Source organism: Egretta garzetta, unplaced genomic scaffold (assembly GCF_000687185.1).
Source record: "Egretta garzetta isolate BGI_Z169 unplaced genomic scaffold, ASM68718v1 scaffold1644, whole genome shotgun sequence".
Lineage (NCBI taxonomy): Eukaryota > Metazoa > Chordata > Aves > Pelecaniformes > Ardeidae > Egretta > Egretta garzetta.
The window spans coordinates 66218-83036 of record NW_009259568.1 but is presented as its reverse complement, the minus strand read 5'-3'; the positions used below and the strand labels follow the sequence as shown (position 1 = coordinate 83036).

The following is a 16819-nucleotide window of genomic DNA, read 5'->3' as shown; positions in this document are numbered from 1 at the left end:
AGCTGTGTGACCAGCAGATAAACGTTCTGAAGATGTTGAAAAGTATTCATGGATTTATTAGTGGCCTTCTTAGTGCCTGCAGATGTTCATGTCGCGTAAACTTGCCAATGTTCCTTAAACCCGTTATTGACAACTCTTAGATGAGAGGCCAAAGCTGAAACATGAGTAGAGTTTGGATTTTTTTCTAAAAGGATGTGGGTGTGATGAAAGCAGTGAAGATTTTGCCTTTGTTTCTATTACAGATAGAATGTCTGGCGTGATTATAAGCATCTCATTTATTTGAAATATAACTTGAAATTCCTTTTACTGTTTGATTAACAGCATTGCCTTAATATCTTCCAAGTTTTCGCTAAGCCCCATGTTTTATAATGTGACATTCCCAGGAAACAGGAGGCATCATCTGTCAGAAGACAGGAAACATGCAATGATTAAATGCATTTTATTGTTTTCTGTGAAACTGTGCCCAGTTTCTCCCTCTTAATGTGGGCAGATGGAATTTTCAAGAGCTTTTGTTGTTATACTGAAAAGACTTAGGCTTCGTTTTTACATGTAATATTTGTATATATAAAAAATATTTAAAAAACCCCAAAGGTTACTTAGTTTTAGATGACAGATTATGAATTATTGATTTATTAGCTGAAACATCAAGCTAGAAAAACTAGCTTGATTTGTTTCATGAAAACACATATTCAGTTTTTGTCCTCTAGTAGCGAGCACCACTCCTGTAGCTTGTAATACCGGTAACGTTTTGCAGGGCAGGGGGAAGATGCTCTACCAGAAAGAGCAGCAGTAATAATAATTGGCTTTTGCAATTTTGCTTTATTAAGACTGTAAATCACACGAGTGGCAGCTGTCCTGATGCCCAGATGAATTCTGCTTGAAACCACGTGCCTAGCGCTTACCTAACCTTTGCAGTCCTCCATGCTTCTCAGCGCATCGGGGTGGATTACTGCAGCTGGAAGGTGTAGCCCCTGAAGACTGTTCTGTACAACAGTTGCAGTCTCCTTCTCATAACTGAGCTTCAGGTTCTCGACGTTTGCCCATGCAGCTTAGAAAATTAGAAAGTTCAAAGGCATCGGTGGCCTAGGGTCGTGTTGTGCGGTTCTGTGGGCGACGCCGAGCCTCTGGCAGGCGCATGCGGTGGTAATTACCCATCGGGAAAGTGAAATCTCCACGCAGAAACTGTGGAGAGAACCCGTGTTGCAAATGGGAATGGAAAGAAACATCTACATGTTGCTTGGCAATGTAATCTGTTTTGTTAGTCTGCTGGGGAAAAGCAAACTGTGACTTCATATAGGCAGAATTTCCTGGGGAAAATAATTTTGGACCTAAAAAAAATAATAAATCAAACCCTGGTATTCAGATGATATGCAAAAGGGTTACTGTGTCAGATAACCAATGATCATTTAGGCTTTGATTCACTATGAATTACTTTTCTGATTAACGGTCATTACCATCTCTGCATGTGAGCTTATTTCCAGTTTCTGGTTATCGCTGTGTTTTAGAAATAAGCATTTTTTTGCTGATCATGAAAGGATGTCGGAACATGGGTGAGACAGCCTCATATGATGTGGCGTTCAGACAATGGAGAGTTTAAATTAGGATTTGCAGGCATAAGGCCACAGCAAACACCTTTTCACGTAGCTTACAGTCAAGGGGTTATATTTCATCAGAAAGTGTCAGGCTGGGACACAGCATAGCTGTGAGCAGAGCTAAAATGGATAAAGGAACAGAGAGACCATGCTTTAGAGAGCAGCAAAGTAATTTGCCCCTTACCAGTATGTGCAACAGCAAAAATGAGATTAAATCTAATTGATTAAACACCTTGATTTCATTTTTTTTTTTATCTTGCTTGATGTGCCAGTTTCATTAAATACATTAATTGCTTGTGGTTTGCAGTGTTTCCTGAGTGGTAAATGCCTTCCTGTATGTTGTACCACCCAGCTGTTCGATCCCAACATGGAAATGAAATCCAACTTGCGTGTGTGCTTATCTCTCCCCCTTCTGTGTTTCGTTTAAAGGTGATGACACAATGACAGGAGATGGAGGAGAGTACCTTAGGCCAGAAGACCTCAGAGAACTGGGGGACGACTCTTTACCAAGCAGCCAGTTCCTGGACGGTATGAACTACCTAAGGTACAGCTTGGAAGGAGGACGATCTGACAGGTATTTGCCTGGACACGTATCTTTTCTTATGATAATTCTGCACACGTTTTCTTGCAAACATTTGTAATGCCTTTCTTGGGGTCTTCAGCTCAAGGGAGATGTGGGTTGTGCGTGTCAACATTTGTAAGAAGAAGGTGTGGTCAGGAGGAATAGTCCCTGGCCAGTCCAGAAATGAATCCATTTGGCACTAATCTTGTACTCATAGAGTCTAGCGAAGAATTTGTTTGTGATTCTTCTTCGGTTCTTGAAAAGGCATGGCTGGCTTTGTCATCTTTGTGGTCAGGCAAAGGACGGAGAGTTTACCTGTCTAGGGGGAGGGCTTATGAATAGTCCCCATCTCCTCCTGTCACGAGTCAGGGGACGGGCAGGTAGGTGGACAGGGTGTTTTAGCATTAGGTGAACCGATTTTTTAGAGTAGTTTGCTGGCTATAGATACAAGGACTGGTGGACTTGGTCATTCCTCATTGGATTGGCAGTGAGTATATTGTCAGCAAGCCCATTGACTCTTTCTGTTCCATCGTGGTTGAATTAGCAGGACAGAGAATCATTTTCCTTCTACTGGCACAGCACAGTGTTTATGTTGTAAATAATAATAATAATAATAAAAAACCTATTAGAAAAAAGAACGTGTGTGTTCAGTCCAGAAAACTTACTGATTTGCTTATATCTAACAAGTTGAACTTAAGTCTAGATGTATTTGCGGAATAATAATGCCTGTAGCTTTAATTTTTTTTATTTATTTATTTTATTTTATTTTTTTTAGAGAAAAAATGATAGTCTACAGAAAATATGGAGTTCCCTTTTCAGAATGAGGGCCTTTACTAGCACATCTCCAGACCTACTGCCTTTACAATTGGGGTTCACTAAAAGGGGGGAATATTAAAAAAATAAAAAAAATAAATAAAAAAAAAATAGAGATCTTGGCAAGACAAGGAATTTTTAACCTACCTCGTTTTCCCATCCTGATTGTTATTCTGGCAGCATTTCGGAAGCTCAGTGCAATCTGTAGGATCCGTTCTGTTTACTTCAGGAAACTATGAATTGCTCCGGGAACAAAAGATGGCAGGAAGCAGTTGGTTTGCCTCACAGCATGTGTAAATCCCTCCTCATTCAGATCTTCTAAGCTTGGGGTCTCTGTTGGTTTTGAGGCAGCTCCAGTGAATCCACTGGAAACAAAGTGACTGTGTGGCTTTTTAAGTCTCAGAGGACGTTTATGAACGGTATCAGAATGCTTAAAAATCAAAACTTTTTATCAGGCACTTTCAATGGTAACAAAGTTTTTAGTTGTGGGGTTTTTTTTTAATTTTAAGGTTTTGTATAGAAATGATTGTGCAGGCAAGCGTTAAGCCAGTTTCTGCTCCCGTTTAGGATATTTTAGCTTTTAAATACTGTCAGTGGATTTCAGGAGATTTTCACTGGCATGTAATTGATGTGGTTTATTTTGCGTTGTATGAAAATTATTCCATGCCCTGTATCAAGCGTTATTATATTGAAATGAAGCAAAATTAGAGAGAAAGAAAGAATGAAAGAAAAACGTACATCTTTCTAACTCCATGGTCTCATTTTCTGTCACTGTCAGGTTACTGGCTGTAAGAATTTTCACAGAGACTGCTTAAATTATTTTGCTTTTGCTCTAATGGGATTTTCATTGTGTTATACTGACTTCGGTTTTTCAAGAAATTCAGTAAAGCAAAATAGTATTAGCACTCTAGACTCACGTAATCTTATGCATTAAACTATTTGCTTTAAAAACATATCTTTTTATTTTGTAACCATCTTCCCTATTTATTTTATTTCTCTCTCCTCTTCATTCTTTTTCATATGCTCTCATTAGCACCATGCCCAGGTAGGTATTCCATAGCATGAAAACATGTTGTCTCTACATCCTTTTGTGTCACCTGTCTCTGTTCATCCATTTTGGAGGCCTGCTGTACGCTGGGAAGTTGAGTTGGAGAACCAAATGAACGGTGCTGCCATTGGAGATAGTTATAGTTGCCAAATGAGTATGATACGTAGTGGTGAATACTGATCTAACGCTGCTCTCTGTCTAGAAAGGTCCCAGTAGGACATAGTCACTGTCCCACAGAAACTTCCCTGATTGCTGGACGGATCCAGTTAGCGAGGGCCAGGGAAGATGCACTAGCTCACAGCAGCCGGTAGCTGTCCTTCCGTCACCGTGCTGCTGGGAGGGTTTGCCATTTTCCTTCTCTACATGGAGAAACAGTGGTAAGATAAAAACTAAAGAGAATGGACTACCCTAGCTGGAGTCTCCCTCTGGATATTGAGAGCCAGAACTGATTAGGGCTGTTACCAGATCACCGGTATTTGAAAAGACCCCGTTTCATTGTAAGTCCCTTCCACCTTTCTGGTCTATGACAGGTGTGAGGAAGGCATTCAGCCTTTAAATAGAGAAGCGTTTTCAAGGCTGATTTATACAGTTTTCAATGATAGCAGGTTCCTTTCCTAGCTTCTGAAACGACATATACTTCCCACAACAACAGGTACACTCAGCTGGACTGGAGATTGCTAGAGCTCTGTCTAGGCTGGCAAGTGGCTGTGTACTGCGGCATGGTCTCCCAGTCACCCAGATTAGAAACTTGGCTGGAGCGTGCTGCTCTTACAAGCTTTATTCAGGGCTTAGAAGAGGCGGATGACACACGCCTGCACGTTATTACCCAACACAGACAAGATGTCCTCTTATGTTCAGAAGCTTTGCAGCATTCCACAGTTCAGTCTCTGGGGCTGAGTCGAGTACTATTGACCCCACAGCCCCTGTGATTTAAGATTTACCAACCAGATTTGGAAAGAGTCTGTATTTAGACGTTAGTTTTGCTCTGTGATTTAGGGCTTAATTTTTTTTATAGGATTCCTGAAGACTTATTACAATAATAATAAGTTCTGGTCAGTGCCACTACGCTTCCGTAACTGGACTGTCATTTCAGTCTGTACCTTCATTTCTAAGACTCAGAAGCACGGACCTTAACTACTGGTTTGCTCTTCATTTAGCTGGTACAGCATACAGAAGAGGGGCAGTGTCATCTGAACACTAGTTTTGAAATTAAGTGTAGTAGGAAATGTAAACTTCCAATTTACTGCAGACCTCAGTCATGCTTGTGCGTACTTTGCCTGTAGATAAATCCATACCCTCAATGTATTGGATATTTACAGGAGCTTACGTACACTTATTACATAGTGGATATGGACTGGGCTAGTTGTAGCGGTGGTAGTAGCCATGCCGGGTACTTGCAGGAGAATATGGACAAGAGATACAGATAACCAGCTGAGTCTGGGACATGCTTCTTTCATTCACTATCTGCCCAGGACATGACATTAGCTGAATAGCAGAACCTGCAACTTGGATGGTGAACCTCTTACAAGCATTGCATGGCGCAGCGACGCAGTTCTGAAAGTGTCAAACATTGACACGAATAAAGGATAATGATGGCAAATGGGGTCTGCTACTGAGGCTTGGTTTTCAACCAAAGAACACGTGTTCACTGAAGTACCCTTGTTATGAACAAGCCCGGTGTACTCTGCCTACCCAACTCACACTTAAATGTTTAACCAAAATGCTCTTCAGTCAAGAATCCCTTCCATAATTTTGTTCTGAAATGTTATATGCAGACAGTTAGGGTGAACGTCTGTCCCTGTTGGAATTTTGTTGGTTGTTTTAATGGAATCAGAATGTTATTCCAGAAGTGCATAGTTCCCATAATGCCAGCCTTACGTGTCTCACCTCTTCCGCTTGTCTGGGTGAAAGACATTTCATGACATGTAGGAGAGGTTATTTATTGCTGGTTTGGTTTTTCCTCAAGACTTTCTTAAGGCTGATACTTGTGTAATACTTGTCTTTGCTCTCAGTTTTCTACGATCCATCCAGTATGCTCAACAGGCCATTGGTAGAAGTCAGTTATCAATAGCATTGATTATTCTTCAATGTCATGTATTTCTAATAAAAAGAAGATAACCGTTTGCTTCTAAAAATGGATCCAAAAAAAGCATGTTGAGTGAATGTAGCTACTGTTAAAAAAGGCTGAGTGGTCCGAATCAGATGCTAAAATATGATTTCCAACAAGATCTGCATTTAAAGCCCTTGACCCTCACGTCCATAACATGCACGTGACTTTTTTTTTTTATTGCTAACTGTTGGAAAAGAATTATTCCGTAAAAATCTATGTATGTAGATAAATGGCCTATTGTTCTGATCCAGAGTGTTAGTCATGCTGAGTAGTACTCACGGATGTGTAAGCCAGGAAAATAAAACCTGCTTCCTTCAGTTACATGTACTATACTCCTCAAGATACAGAACGTCACAGAGAACACGTACAAAAATCTGAAGGTGGTTGATCTGTTTTTAAAAATCATTGTTGTAATACTGCTGCTAGGAAATATTTAAGGGACAAAACTGGTGCTATTTGGTAGCAGAAACCCCATTTACCTCAATATGTCCTCCTGTGGTGTCTTATTTGTCTTTTTTTGCTTTTTGCTAGTGGATACTGCAGTTACGTTCTGAGCCAGTGCTTGGAAGCAGCTTATTTACTGCCTTGCATCTCTCATTGCTACAGCAACCGGTTTTCTGTAGAGCTGTGTGTACTTCCAAAGTGCTCCCATTTGGACTGCCTCTCTAAAGATGCTCTTGGCATACAGAGGAGGAGTTTTGTTTTACACAGGAGCTTGCGGCTGGCCACAATTCACCTTGCTGTGTGTACCTTCCAGGGGACAATACCACGCTTACTTATTTACAGATTTAAGAGGAGAGAATAGATCATAACGAAGCTTCAGAAAGAGTCATTTCAGCTTTTCTTCCGACGTTAGCATATGTTTCCATAGTGGTTTGCTTGTGTGATGTAGCAGGAGCAAGAACTTTTCCAAAGAGCCTTACTTAAAAGGAATTCATGCTCTTTATGATAAGGAAACTATCGTGCCACAAAGCCAAGTATAAAGTATTTGTGAGTATAAAATAAACTGTCATCTAGATTAATCTCTAGGTTCTGCATTTTGAAGCAAATAAGTCAGTCAAAAGACTTTGTGGCCCTTGGTCGGAAAGGTAGCGTAAACCAGATTTGTAAAGCTCTGTTTTCCCCTCCTGTGACTATTATCTACTCCCCCTGGAAGCTGCATCATATCGCTAACAGCACGCTTTTTTCATTCTCCCACTCGATCTCTCATGACACCTTTGCAACATCATCTTTACTGCTGATATATTGCTATGGCATCCTACCAACCTCCCAGCCTGCGGTCCTTCAGTTCAGACAGGTCCCACACCTTGAGCCATGCCTCCTACCTGAGGGACAGTGCCATGATTGACGATACGGTTGTAATCCCCAGCCAGCAGGTAAGCAAATTCTCTTAATTTCGCTTATCGGTCGGGTAAAGGCAGAAATACAAAAGGATTAGAGTTTAGCTCGTACTAATGATACCACATCGTGTATGCTGCTTTGTTTATTTTAATATCAATCTCTCTAATTTTCAGTGCCATTCAGTGGCATGTTATTCTGTGCAATATTAAACTCTATTCCAAAATAAATGGGTAAGCTGTGTGAATGTGGTACAGTACTGTCTTTATAATGTTCTCCATTTTAACAGATTTTTGAATGATGCTAACAGCCATTGGGCTAAACATTCAGGTGATCTAACGAGCTCAAGGCCATTGTCCTCCAAAATACTGTCCTGAAGCATGCTTGTAGTTAAAAAAAAAAAAAATTTAGGAAATGTCACTTTGGTAAATCACAGCATTCATTTCACAGGGACCACTAACATGGCATTACTTTGAGCAAGCACAAAAATGTTACAATATTGTGTCTCATATCTTAATGCTATTATTACTCCTTTGTTTTCTTTTTTTAAAAAAGTTTAAACGCTTTAGGTACTACTGTGCAAAATGCATCTTATTGTTTGGTTGATTAATTGATGTTATTGTAGTAAAAAGGAGGGTTTTTTGCTTACCAAGGTAACGACTCTGGCCAAAGAAGCTGAAAGGAATTCATATCGCTTAAGCTGGGGCCCTGAAAACTTGGACAATGTGGCTCTTTCTTCCAGCCCTATCCATTCAGGGTGAGTGTATCAATTAGCTTTATACAAAAAAAAAAAGAGAAACAGAATACCTGCAGCAGCAGCAGCTTCAGCTAATGCTTAACTAGGAGTTATATTTTAATTCATTGCTTCCTAGAGCTGTCAATAAATTGTTATGATCTCTTAAGCTCTAACGGTCAAGCAAGACTATCCACTGAAATCACTGCAAGTCAGTGAATTGATGCCAGTGAGCTTTCAGTCAAATTCAAGAGGAATGAATGAGATACTTGACACATACACACATGCATCTGTGTGAATTTTACCAAGAAATAAATACAGTGCCTTTTTGAAGTAGTAGTAATTGAGACCAAGGGCCCAATCGCTCCAGATGGTGAGTACTTCCTATGTAGTTTAGGTAAGCACCAACTCCAGTGTTTGTCATGATAGCTAAAAAAAAAAGAAACCAGGATTTTAAATTACATGAACCACGTAACAGGCAAGCAAAGCAAATGTCATGTGCTTTACGCGTATTTGGCCGCTACATTCATGTATTCTCACAACTGACTCTCTGTAAGCATTTGCATTTAGGCAAGCTCATTGAAATGGAGTAAGACAGGTCAAAGCGCAGGCCCAGCCAAATTCATACGTACAGACCTTATTCTGGGTGGCCTTAAAATCTGCGAGTGCATTTGTTTTAAGTGATCTTAAATACTGTGTTTTAAGTAATTTTATTCTTTACACTGAATTCCACACTTCTGCCCTGCCATCAGATATCAGATTTGATGAGGCACGTGCAGACAAATTCATAAGAAACTGTTGTCATCCAAAAGCATTTTGTTTCTGTGCAGCTACGTTGTACGCAGCATGGCTGGACATCACAAGGAGAAAGATTTATTTATTTATTTATTTATTTTTGTTAATCTCAAATGAGTTTGCAACAGTCTTACAGTCCATATCTTTCAAAAAATAACACTGGAGTCCCATTTGGAACGACAAGCAGTCCTGGTCTAGAAGAGGAACCATATTGTCTTAACCGCCATCGCAAATCGCCTGATTTGTGACGTATATGAGAAGTTTGTTAGCTGGTAGCAGGATATTTGGCTGTGACCAGTGTTGTTTGGATTTGCTTTTCTTGAGCGCTAAAACTAACAAATTAAATGAAAATACTTCATGTGTACAGTATGTATGTGTTTATATACACTTTAGTACATAAGCTTTAAAATTGTTTCGGTCGTGTATTCTAACGCTAAATAGTTTACAGACGTTTCCCAAAGAACGTATTGCTTTTCACTTTCAGAAAGGTAGGTCTTCCCAGTGATTGCAGAGGATGAGCTAAATACTTTCTAGAGGAGTGGCATTTACTTCTTGGATGTGCAATCATTTTGTGTTTTTCTTCTAAAAAATATTGGTGATCTTTTTGGATGACCAGGACGCTAGTGGTACAACAAGAATATGTGATTTTAATAGGAGCAGCGCTCTCGGCAGCCTTGTATGAAGTAGTGACATTTAACATGACACAAATTTTGTTCTTTTTATACATACCAACAAAACTTGCCACTAAATATTGTAATAAAGAAACCTATACTAATGATTGCTCAGCCTTTGGAAAAGACTGTACAACACTTTATTTTTATCTCTCTTAGATTTGTCCAAGTCATTAAGTTTTCATAAACTGTCGGGGTGCATCTTGTTGACATCTCGTTTTTTAGGAAAATACATTGAGTACTAAAGTTTGGCTATCAAGACCTTATTTTAAAAGTGAAACAATTGTAAAAGGACTGTGTGCATGATTGTTGCAGGAACAACAAGAAGTACGTTGTCATTTATGCCCCCCTCATCACCTACACCCTCCGTCATGCACACACACACACACTATCATAGGCTCTTAGGAACTAGCGACACTGCTGACGTTTCAGGTGCACGTATTGTCGTAGTATGTATCTGCCACGAAAGACAACTCTTGATGTTTGAGGTGCAATCCTATATAAACACTGTTAGTGGCTTCAAGCAAGGGTGTGGCCTTGGTTTTTCCCGAGACACTGAGAACGTGTTGAATTCAGACTGTGTTTTTATGAAGTAACCCATCAGCAAAGTATTGGACGGTAATTTACTTGGCACAGATGATGTTAATTGTGTATTCTGTGCATTTTGAGAAAAGCATGACAGTATTCTCTCCCTGCTCCAGTTCAGCGGCTAACCCCAAATTGTTGCTGGGTTCTTGCTGATCTCCCGTTGTAGGGAAGTGTTTCTGTGGACCACGGTGTAACACCCCCAAGCAAAAGGATAAATTTATAGAGAACCATTTTCTTGGTGTGGAATTTCACAGGCATCTATTTCAGCCTTTGCATCACTAACCGAAACTTCTCCTATAGGTCTGAAATTTCCCAATGGGAAAATATTTTAACCATCCATTTAAAATTTAATTGTGACTGTTGGTTCAATATGCTGATAATGTCTGAATATGCCATAAAGTTTGGGTGCTAAATATCCAGTAAGATAGAACTTTATCACCCGGCTGGTAATGAGCAACAGAACTAATGCCTACATAAATGCAAATGCGTTTCACAGTTTTAGTCTCACACCTCACAATATCCCATTGTAAGAGAACCCGTATATTTTCATTCAGTTGGAAGGCAAAAAACCCACCGAACTGAAAGATTTCTTTTCACTTGCAGCATTTGGACATTGCTTGACAGTGTCACGTTCTTATGTCTCCATCACCCACAGCAGTTAGATGAATGGTAAAGATAAGGCTGACTGCAAGATTTTAAAGTACAAGTTATGTGCAAAATGATGTTGTTTTCATACCTGGCTTCTGGTGATACAGTGAAAAAAAATGCCACAATTTAGTTGTATAGGTTACATTTCTAAGCATTCTACTGACAAATATGTAAAGGTACGGTAGATAAGGAGAGGCAAATCCGATGCGTTGTCAGGAACGTGGCACTGCACGCAAGCTTTGAGTTCATGCTTTGGTATTAACTTGCTTTTGTGTTTAGAGCAAGGTACGCAGCAGCTCTGCAGTTTCTCCAATTCTGCCTTGCTCCCAGTAAAACTCCTATTTAATGAAAGATATTGATTTCTTTTATATAACTGGATGAAGAAGTCCCTATTTGACTAACAGATGACCAAGTGTATCAGTACTTGTATCTGACAAAACGAAACAGTTGGGATTTTGTTTGTGAATTTACCTTTCTGGAAGTCGTTGCTTCTGGCGTCAATGAAAAAGGGAGAAGGATGAGGGAGTGGGCAGCTTGAACTGTGACAAATAATGTGAATTATCATTCTTAGCTGCATGTCTGCAAAAAAGGAGGCTGGATCCTTGCTCACCAGGTAAACAAAATATATTTCAAATGTTGTATTTTGAATCCATAATACTGTTTTCCCAATGTGAGATGAATTTCCTGGAAATAGTTATGGAAACAGGACCTGGCAGCGACCAGTTGATAGTCGTTCCTAAAATCTGGAAGTCTGAATGACTTCAAATTGTATTGTAGCCTTTATAACCTTTATTCAGAAAATTATCATCTGGAAAAACAGCAGGTCTGGTTCATTAATAGCAACTCACTGTTCATCTCAGTGGAAGAAAATGGCAATGGAGATGTATATCGTAAAAAGCAACATCAGAAAACTAACCGGCCATGTGACACGTTACTAAGAGCCTGAACAGGTCAAATGGAAAGTTTGAAATTTGTCATTCCGTAATGCAGAACAAAAGGAGGACAAGAAACATGTTGAAGTGGAAGAAAGCGGAGGGCAGAATGCACTGATAGGCAATTGGAAGAAAAGAAAATCATGATTTTATTGTGTTCTCAGGAACACTGGCTGGAATTCCCTTAGATACCTGACCCTTTGATATATCATGGTCCAAATTTTAGGTGTGGATACCTAAACCAGGCAGCATTTCCCCTAATCTGCTTCTGAAAGATGTACTCAGAATCTAACTGTACATTTTCGGTGTCTGACTTCCAGTGTGGGAATGTGTGTAGAGGAAGCGGGTCTCTCTAGCTTTGCTGCTGTAGCAGTAGTAACCCTTTGTAACCAAGGATGTTTACGTAGGCTTGTTTTTCCATACCCACTCCTACTTTCTCACCTGTAATGAATATGCATATATATGTAGATGTTCATGTATTTAATTTAGAAATCTGTTTCATTTTTCCAATATTTCCGTATTTCATTTAACTCATTCTTTTTTTCCCTTTCTTTTCCTTTTTGATGTTAAATCATCTATTCTATTGCAGATGCTCTTCTCCATGTCTTGATCATGACAACAGCAGGTGAACTTCTGCATAATTTCTTTCCTTAATACATTGCACTTCTCACCCACCCTATTTATCCTCCTCTCTGACCTCACTTCAGGATGCTTTAGTGTTTTGATAGTGCACGTTAACCAAGAGAAAAAAAAAAATCTATTGCCCTAGTTCTCTTCTTATACAGTAAAGCATCCACTCTTCTCCCATCTGCTATGTCCTCTATAAGAAAAGAACACTGGACACGTAATAAGTCCGCTGCGAAAAATCCTAACAAAACTCCTTATACATTCCTAGATTTAATTAACATTACATTTTCTCTGTTGGTGGCATGGTTTAATATTATTAAAAGGAAGCACACACACACCCCCTCAGAAATAACCAAACGTAAACCACTTTAGATAGGTTTAGTTTCAACTGTTACATTACAAAGCCGGCCTTGTAGCTCACTGGTCTATATCAAGAATATTGCGGAGGCGTTCCCTGTTTGCCAAATTGTGCCACCATATTGGAACTAGTAGAATGACAGCACAGACCCAGTATATTTAATTTTTCACGCCACGTGCGTGTTTTGTGTGACCTCAGTTAATCGATGGTTGAGTCACTGGCACATTGCATCCTGCTCAGAACACCTGGAGCGTACCTGCCCAAGGGAGATGGTCTTCACTTGGCAAACTGAGCGTTTACTGGCACAATACCTCTTCATCTCCTTCAACGTAACCGTTGAAAGGTGAAACTCTGCTTAAATCTTCAGCTGTGCAAAATGAGTCAATGGCTAAATAAAACCCCCCACTACAAACCTGTATTTGTGGGTCACGTCACTCAATCTCTCTGTAGTTGATTAATGCAGTGAAGAGAGTGTTACCATGAGTTAATACTCCAGTGGTTTCCTACGTAGGATCATGTTTTTTGTCCTCCTGGAATGCGTATTTTGCCTTGTTTATGTGTGGCATAGCTGCAGCCCGATGGCGAGCACACGGAGGTAGTTGAATGACTTGCCGTTGACTTCAGCGGGAGCTGGATCGAGGCCTTTTTTCTTAATTTCAGACTCTATTGGTTTTCCTTCTCCAGCTGAACACTTTACAACGGCTGAAGCACCCCTGGTTGTTTGTTTCTGCTTCTTCACACTGCGACTAACACTGAATGCTGCTATCTCCTTGTTTCCCAGTTTCTTTTAAAAATTAAGATAGCGTATGCAGAAAAGTTCTTGAATGTGGCTACAATGGATGTGCTCCAGTTAGAGCTTTTTATCGTTCCCCGCTACCCGATGAGAGCATGTGTGCCTGCCTGGCTAGTTTGAAAGAATAATCGTACCCAAACTGACCGTATGAAAGTGGTGGTGTCTTGATTTTGCCTATTCTGGTTTTGTGTGTTCAAAGACCTGTTGCCTGTTCTAGAAAGACACGTCACGATGCCAGGTTTGCATGGCTCTCCAAATGATTCTGCAGAACGAGAAGTGCGTTTGAGTGCCAACACGCTTGCGTTCGCAGCCACCTGAAGCTGTGACTCTTCTGCAAAGCTATTCACTTAACACTGATCCTTCACAAATCGCACATTGTCTTCTCTCGCCCACCAGTGTTGACACATCCATTTTTTTATTTTATTTGTTCTTCCTGCTATTATCTTTCACATGAATATATTATAGACTAAAACCAAGTTGCCTCCATATGAATAAAATGAGCAGAGGGAATAACTCGGGCTCAGATCTGAAATACAAATATTTCATGAAAATACACCACAACTTTTTGTCCTTGTAAGGTGGATAAAGCCAATGCACATATATATATATAGTCAGTGTTGTGTTGAAGTGGAGCGATTAGAAAACCCATTGCTGTTTGCTCTGCTTTCTGTAGAAAGGCATGGAAACAGCCTGAAAGATTTAGGGGCCTTTTATCCTTTTATATATGTCCTCAACCAGAAGGATGCTGTAGCCAATGTTATTGGATATAGTTACTCTTTTATATGGCAAGGATGTAGTTTTTAATTGCTCCAAAATGAAAGAGAATCAAATGGACTCTCTAATTTATGAATAAGTATTGCTGAATTACAGCAGAATGGATGATGCTTGATCTAACTGCTAACCATGTGCTTAACAGAAGCATGTATAGACTCCCCTGCATTCTATAACTTATTCCTAGAAAAAAAATGCTTTTCTTCTTTATTTCTTCTTTAAAAAAAAATAATCCCGATTTGCTCTTCATTCTCTTTACAAGAGAGAAGGCAATGATTACCTCAAACCTAAATTATTTCATTGATTTGGCTATGATATTGGACTACCACCTCGCTAAATCTCAGGAAAGCTCAGCATGGATCCAATTTGCGAGACTGCCAGGGTCACGTGTTTGCATCATGCAGCATTTCTAACCAAACCTTTAAAACTGCCAGAAAATGAGATTTACTCAAAGGCTGTCTTAGTGCTGTGAAAGATCATCTCATTTTTGCCCTAGTCACCCTTGACATGCAAATTTTGACTTGGCTGCTTCAACCCATCACCTGCTTTGATTCGCAGTCATCACTTGATTGAAATTTAAGTTCTTGCCATGGGTTGCCAACGTAAGCTGAAGTCAGTGCTAAAGAAGGATGCTTCCCCTATATATCGTTATTATAGGAAGGACATTTAAAACATTTTCTAAAATAGAATTTTGCTATGGGGGAAGTGCACGACATTTTGATGCATTGCTTGATCAATCAGTTCACTTATTTTGGCCACCTTTGTTTCAAATGGCCTTACAAGAATGTTTTCCTACTTATCAGCTGTCCAAAAGTTTTTCCTTAATTTGTTTTCCCTCACCTCATTTCTCCTAACCATAGTTAGTCCCTGCTAAGGTTTTCCTTCGCCTACTACGGCAACTTTAACCACTTCTGAAAATTGTAACTAGTATATGTGGAGTTCCCCAAGTTATTTTGGCTTCTTTTAAATTTTCCTTAATTTTTAATATTATAATAAATTATCATAAAATCATGTAAGGAACATTTATCAGCCTAACTTTTTTAGGACGCCTCCTTTCTTCTCCTCATCTAGTGATAACCTGTAAGAGCTTTCTGAGTCCCTTTAATCCCTTTTATTGACATTTTTTTCTTTCTTTTTTTTTTTCCCTCTCGAACTCCACAGCCATTTGTGTTCCTCTAACGAGCCCTCTCCTCTTCATTCAATGTTCGTAGATGGTTGGTAGTGCTTGTAGTAGCGCTTCCAGCAGTTGGAAGATGGAGTAAGCTCTGAGTTTGCTGCTCAGCCCAAAGTCACTTTTTGCACCGTCCAGTTACATGAGCAGAAGGTGCCCTTTGCAGAAGGAGGATCTCAGGAAGTTTTATGTCAGAGCAGGGAAGACTGACGCAAAGATTGAACGGGTACCTCTCAGGGACGGTAAAGCAAAGCACTGTCTGCGTGCAATAAGAGAAGCAGCCCCGCACCTAAACTCCAGGGATTATATATGATGTTAGGGTTGTTTGTGTTGCCCAGAGAGGGGGTGGAGGCCCCATCCCTGGAAACGTTCAAGACCAGGTTGGACGGGGCTGTGAGCAACCTGATCTGTTAGCAGTGTCCCTGCTCCCTGCAAGGGGGTTGGACTGGATGGCCTCTAGGGGTCCCTTCCAACCCAAAACATTCTGTGATTCTATGGTTCCATGATTCTGTTCATACGCTAGTATGATGTAGTATTTTCTTTTTGACCATGGGTGTTTCTAATGAGAAGGTCCCACTTCCCAGAGCGATGGCTTAATCTGCCAATTATTCCCGCTAGTTTTGTTTGTTCATTTGAGTACAGTCCCTTCCTAGCTCGGTCTTTTCGCTCAACAACATCTGATAAAAGCAACATTAGGGAGAGGAAAAACAGTGTGCGCGTGTGTGGGCAACAAAATAATTAATTTGCATTTTGCACTTCCTTTATATTAGTCATACGATTTTTTCACTTGCCTAAAGGCACATTTCAGAAAGCATGTTTTATGTCATGCTTCAGTTTTGTATGAATTATTTATGTATTGATATACACAGCCCTTCAAAAGGGCAAAGCTTTCCCAGTCCTGGAGCAGTAATGTCACCATCCACGTGCCCTAATATGTAGCAAATAGACAGAAAAAGAGGCTGCTATGATTCAGAAAATGCTTTGTTATGAATTATTTGCCTGACTCTATTGCATATCCAAAATTGCGTGAAATGTGCTGATTTAAAAAAAAAAAAGATATTAAAAGAAATTGGATTAAATAAGCAGATGGAAAAAAAAGCATGTGGCAAAAGGTTAGGAAATAAACAGGGTGGTATGGTGAAAAAGAACGTATTTCTACGTTCTGTGTCAGCTCTACAAACCCTGCATCAGCGTACTGTCCTTTCCGACTTTTATCCCCTGGCTCTGGAGCTGAGGACTTTTCCCCTTTGGTTTCTTCCTTTTGTGCTA

General features: G+C 39.9%; 1 protein-coding gene across 1 annotated transcript in view; it reads left to right on the top strand.

Annotated features, from left to right (window-relative positions):
• The first annotated feature begins 2029 nt into the window (after positions 1–2029).
• The window catches only part of LOC104125256 (ankyrin-2), a 69135-nt gene continuing 54345 nt past the window's right edge, over positions 2030–16819 (top strand). The window contains exons 1-6 of the mRNA XM_035893240.1: positions 2030–2166; positions 4001–4012; positions 7399–7501; positions 8117–8220; positions 11470–11511; positions 12420–12455. Of these exons, the coding sequence (XP_035749133.1) occupies positions 2033–2166; positions 4001–4012; positions 7399–7501; positions 8117–8220; positions 11470–11511; positions 12420–12455 (431 nt within the window). The 5' untranslated portion in view covers positions 2030–2032. The remainder of the gene's footprint in view (positions 2167–4000; positions 4013–7398; positions 7502–8116; positions 8221–11469; positions 11512–12419; positions 12456–16819) is intronic.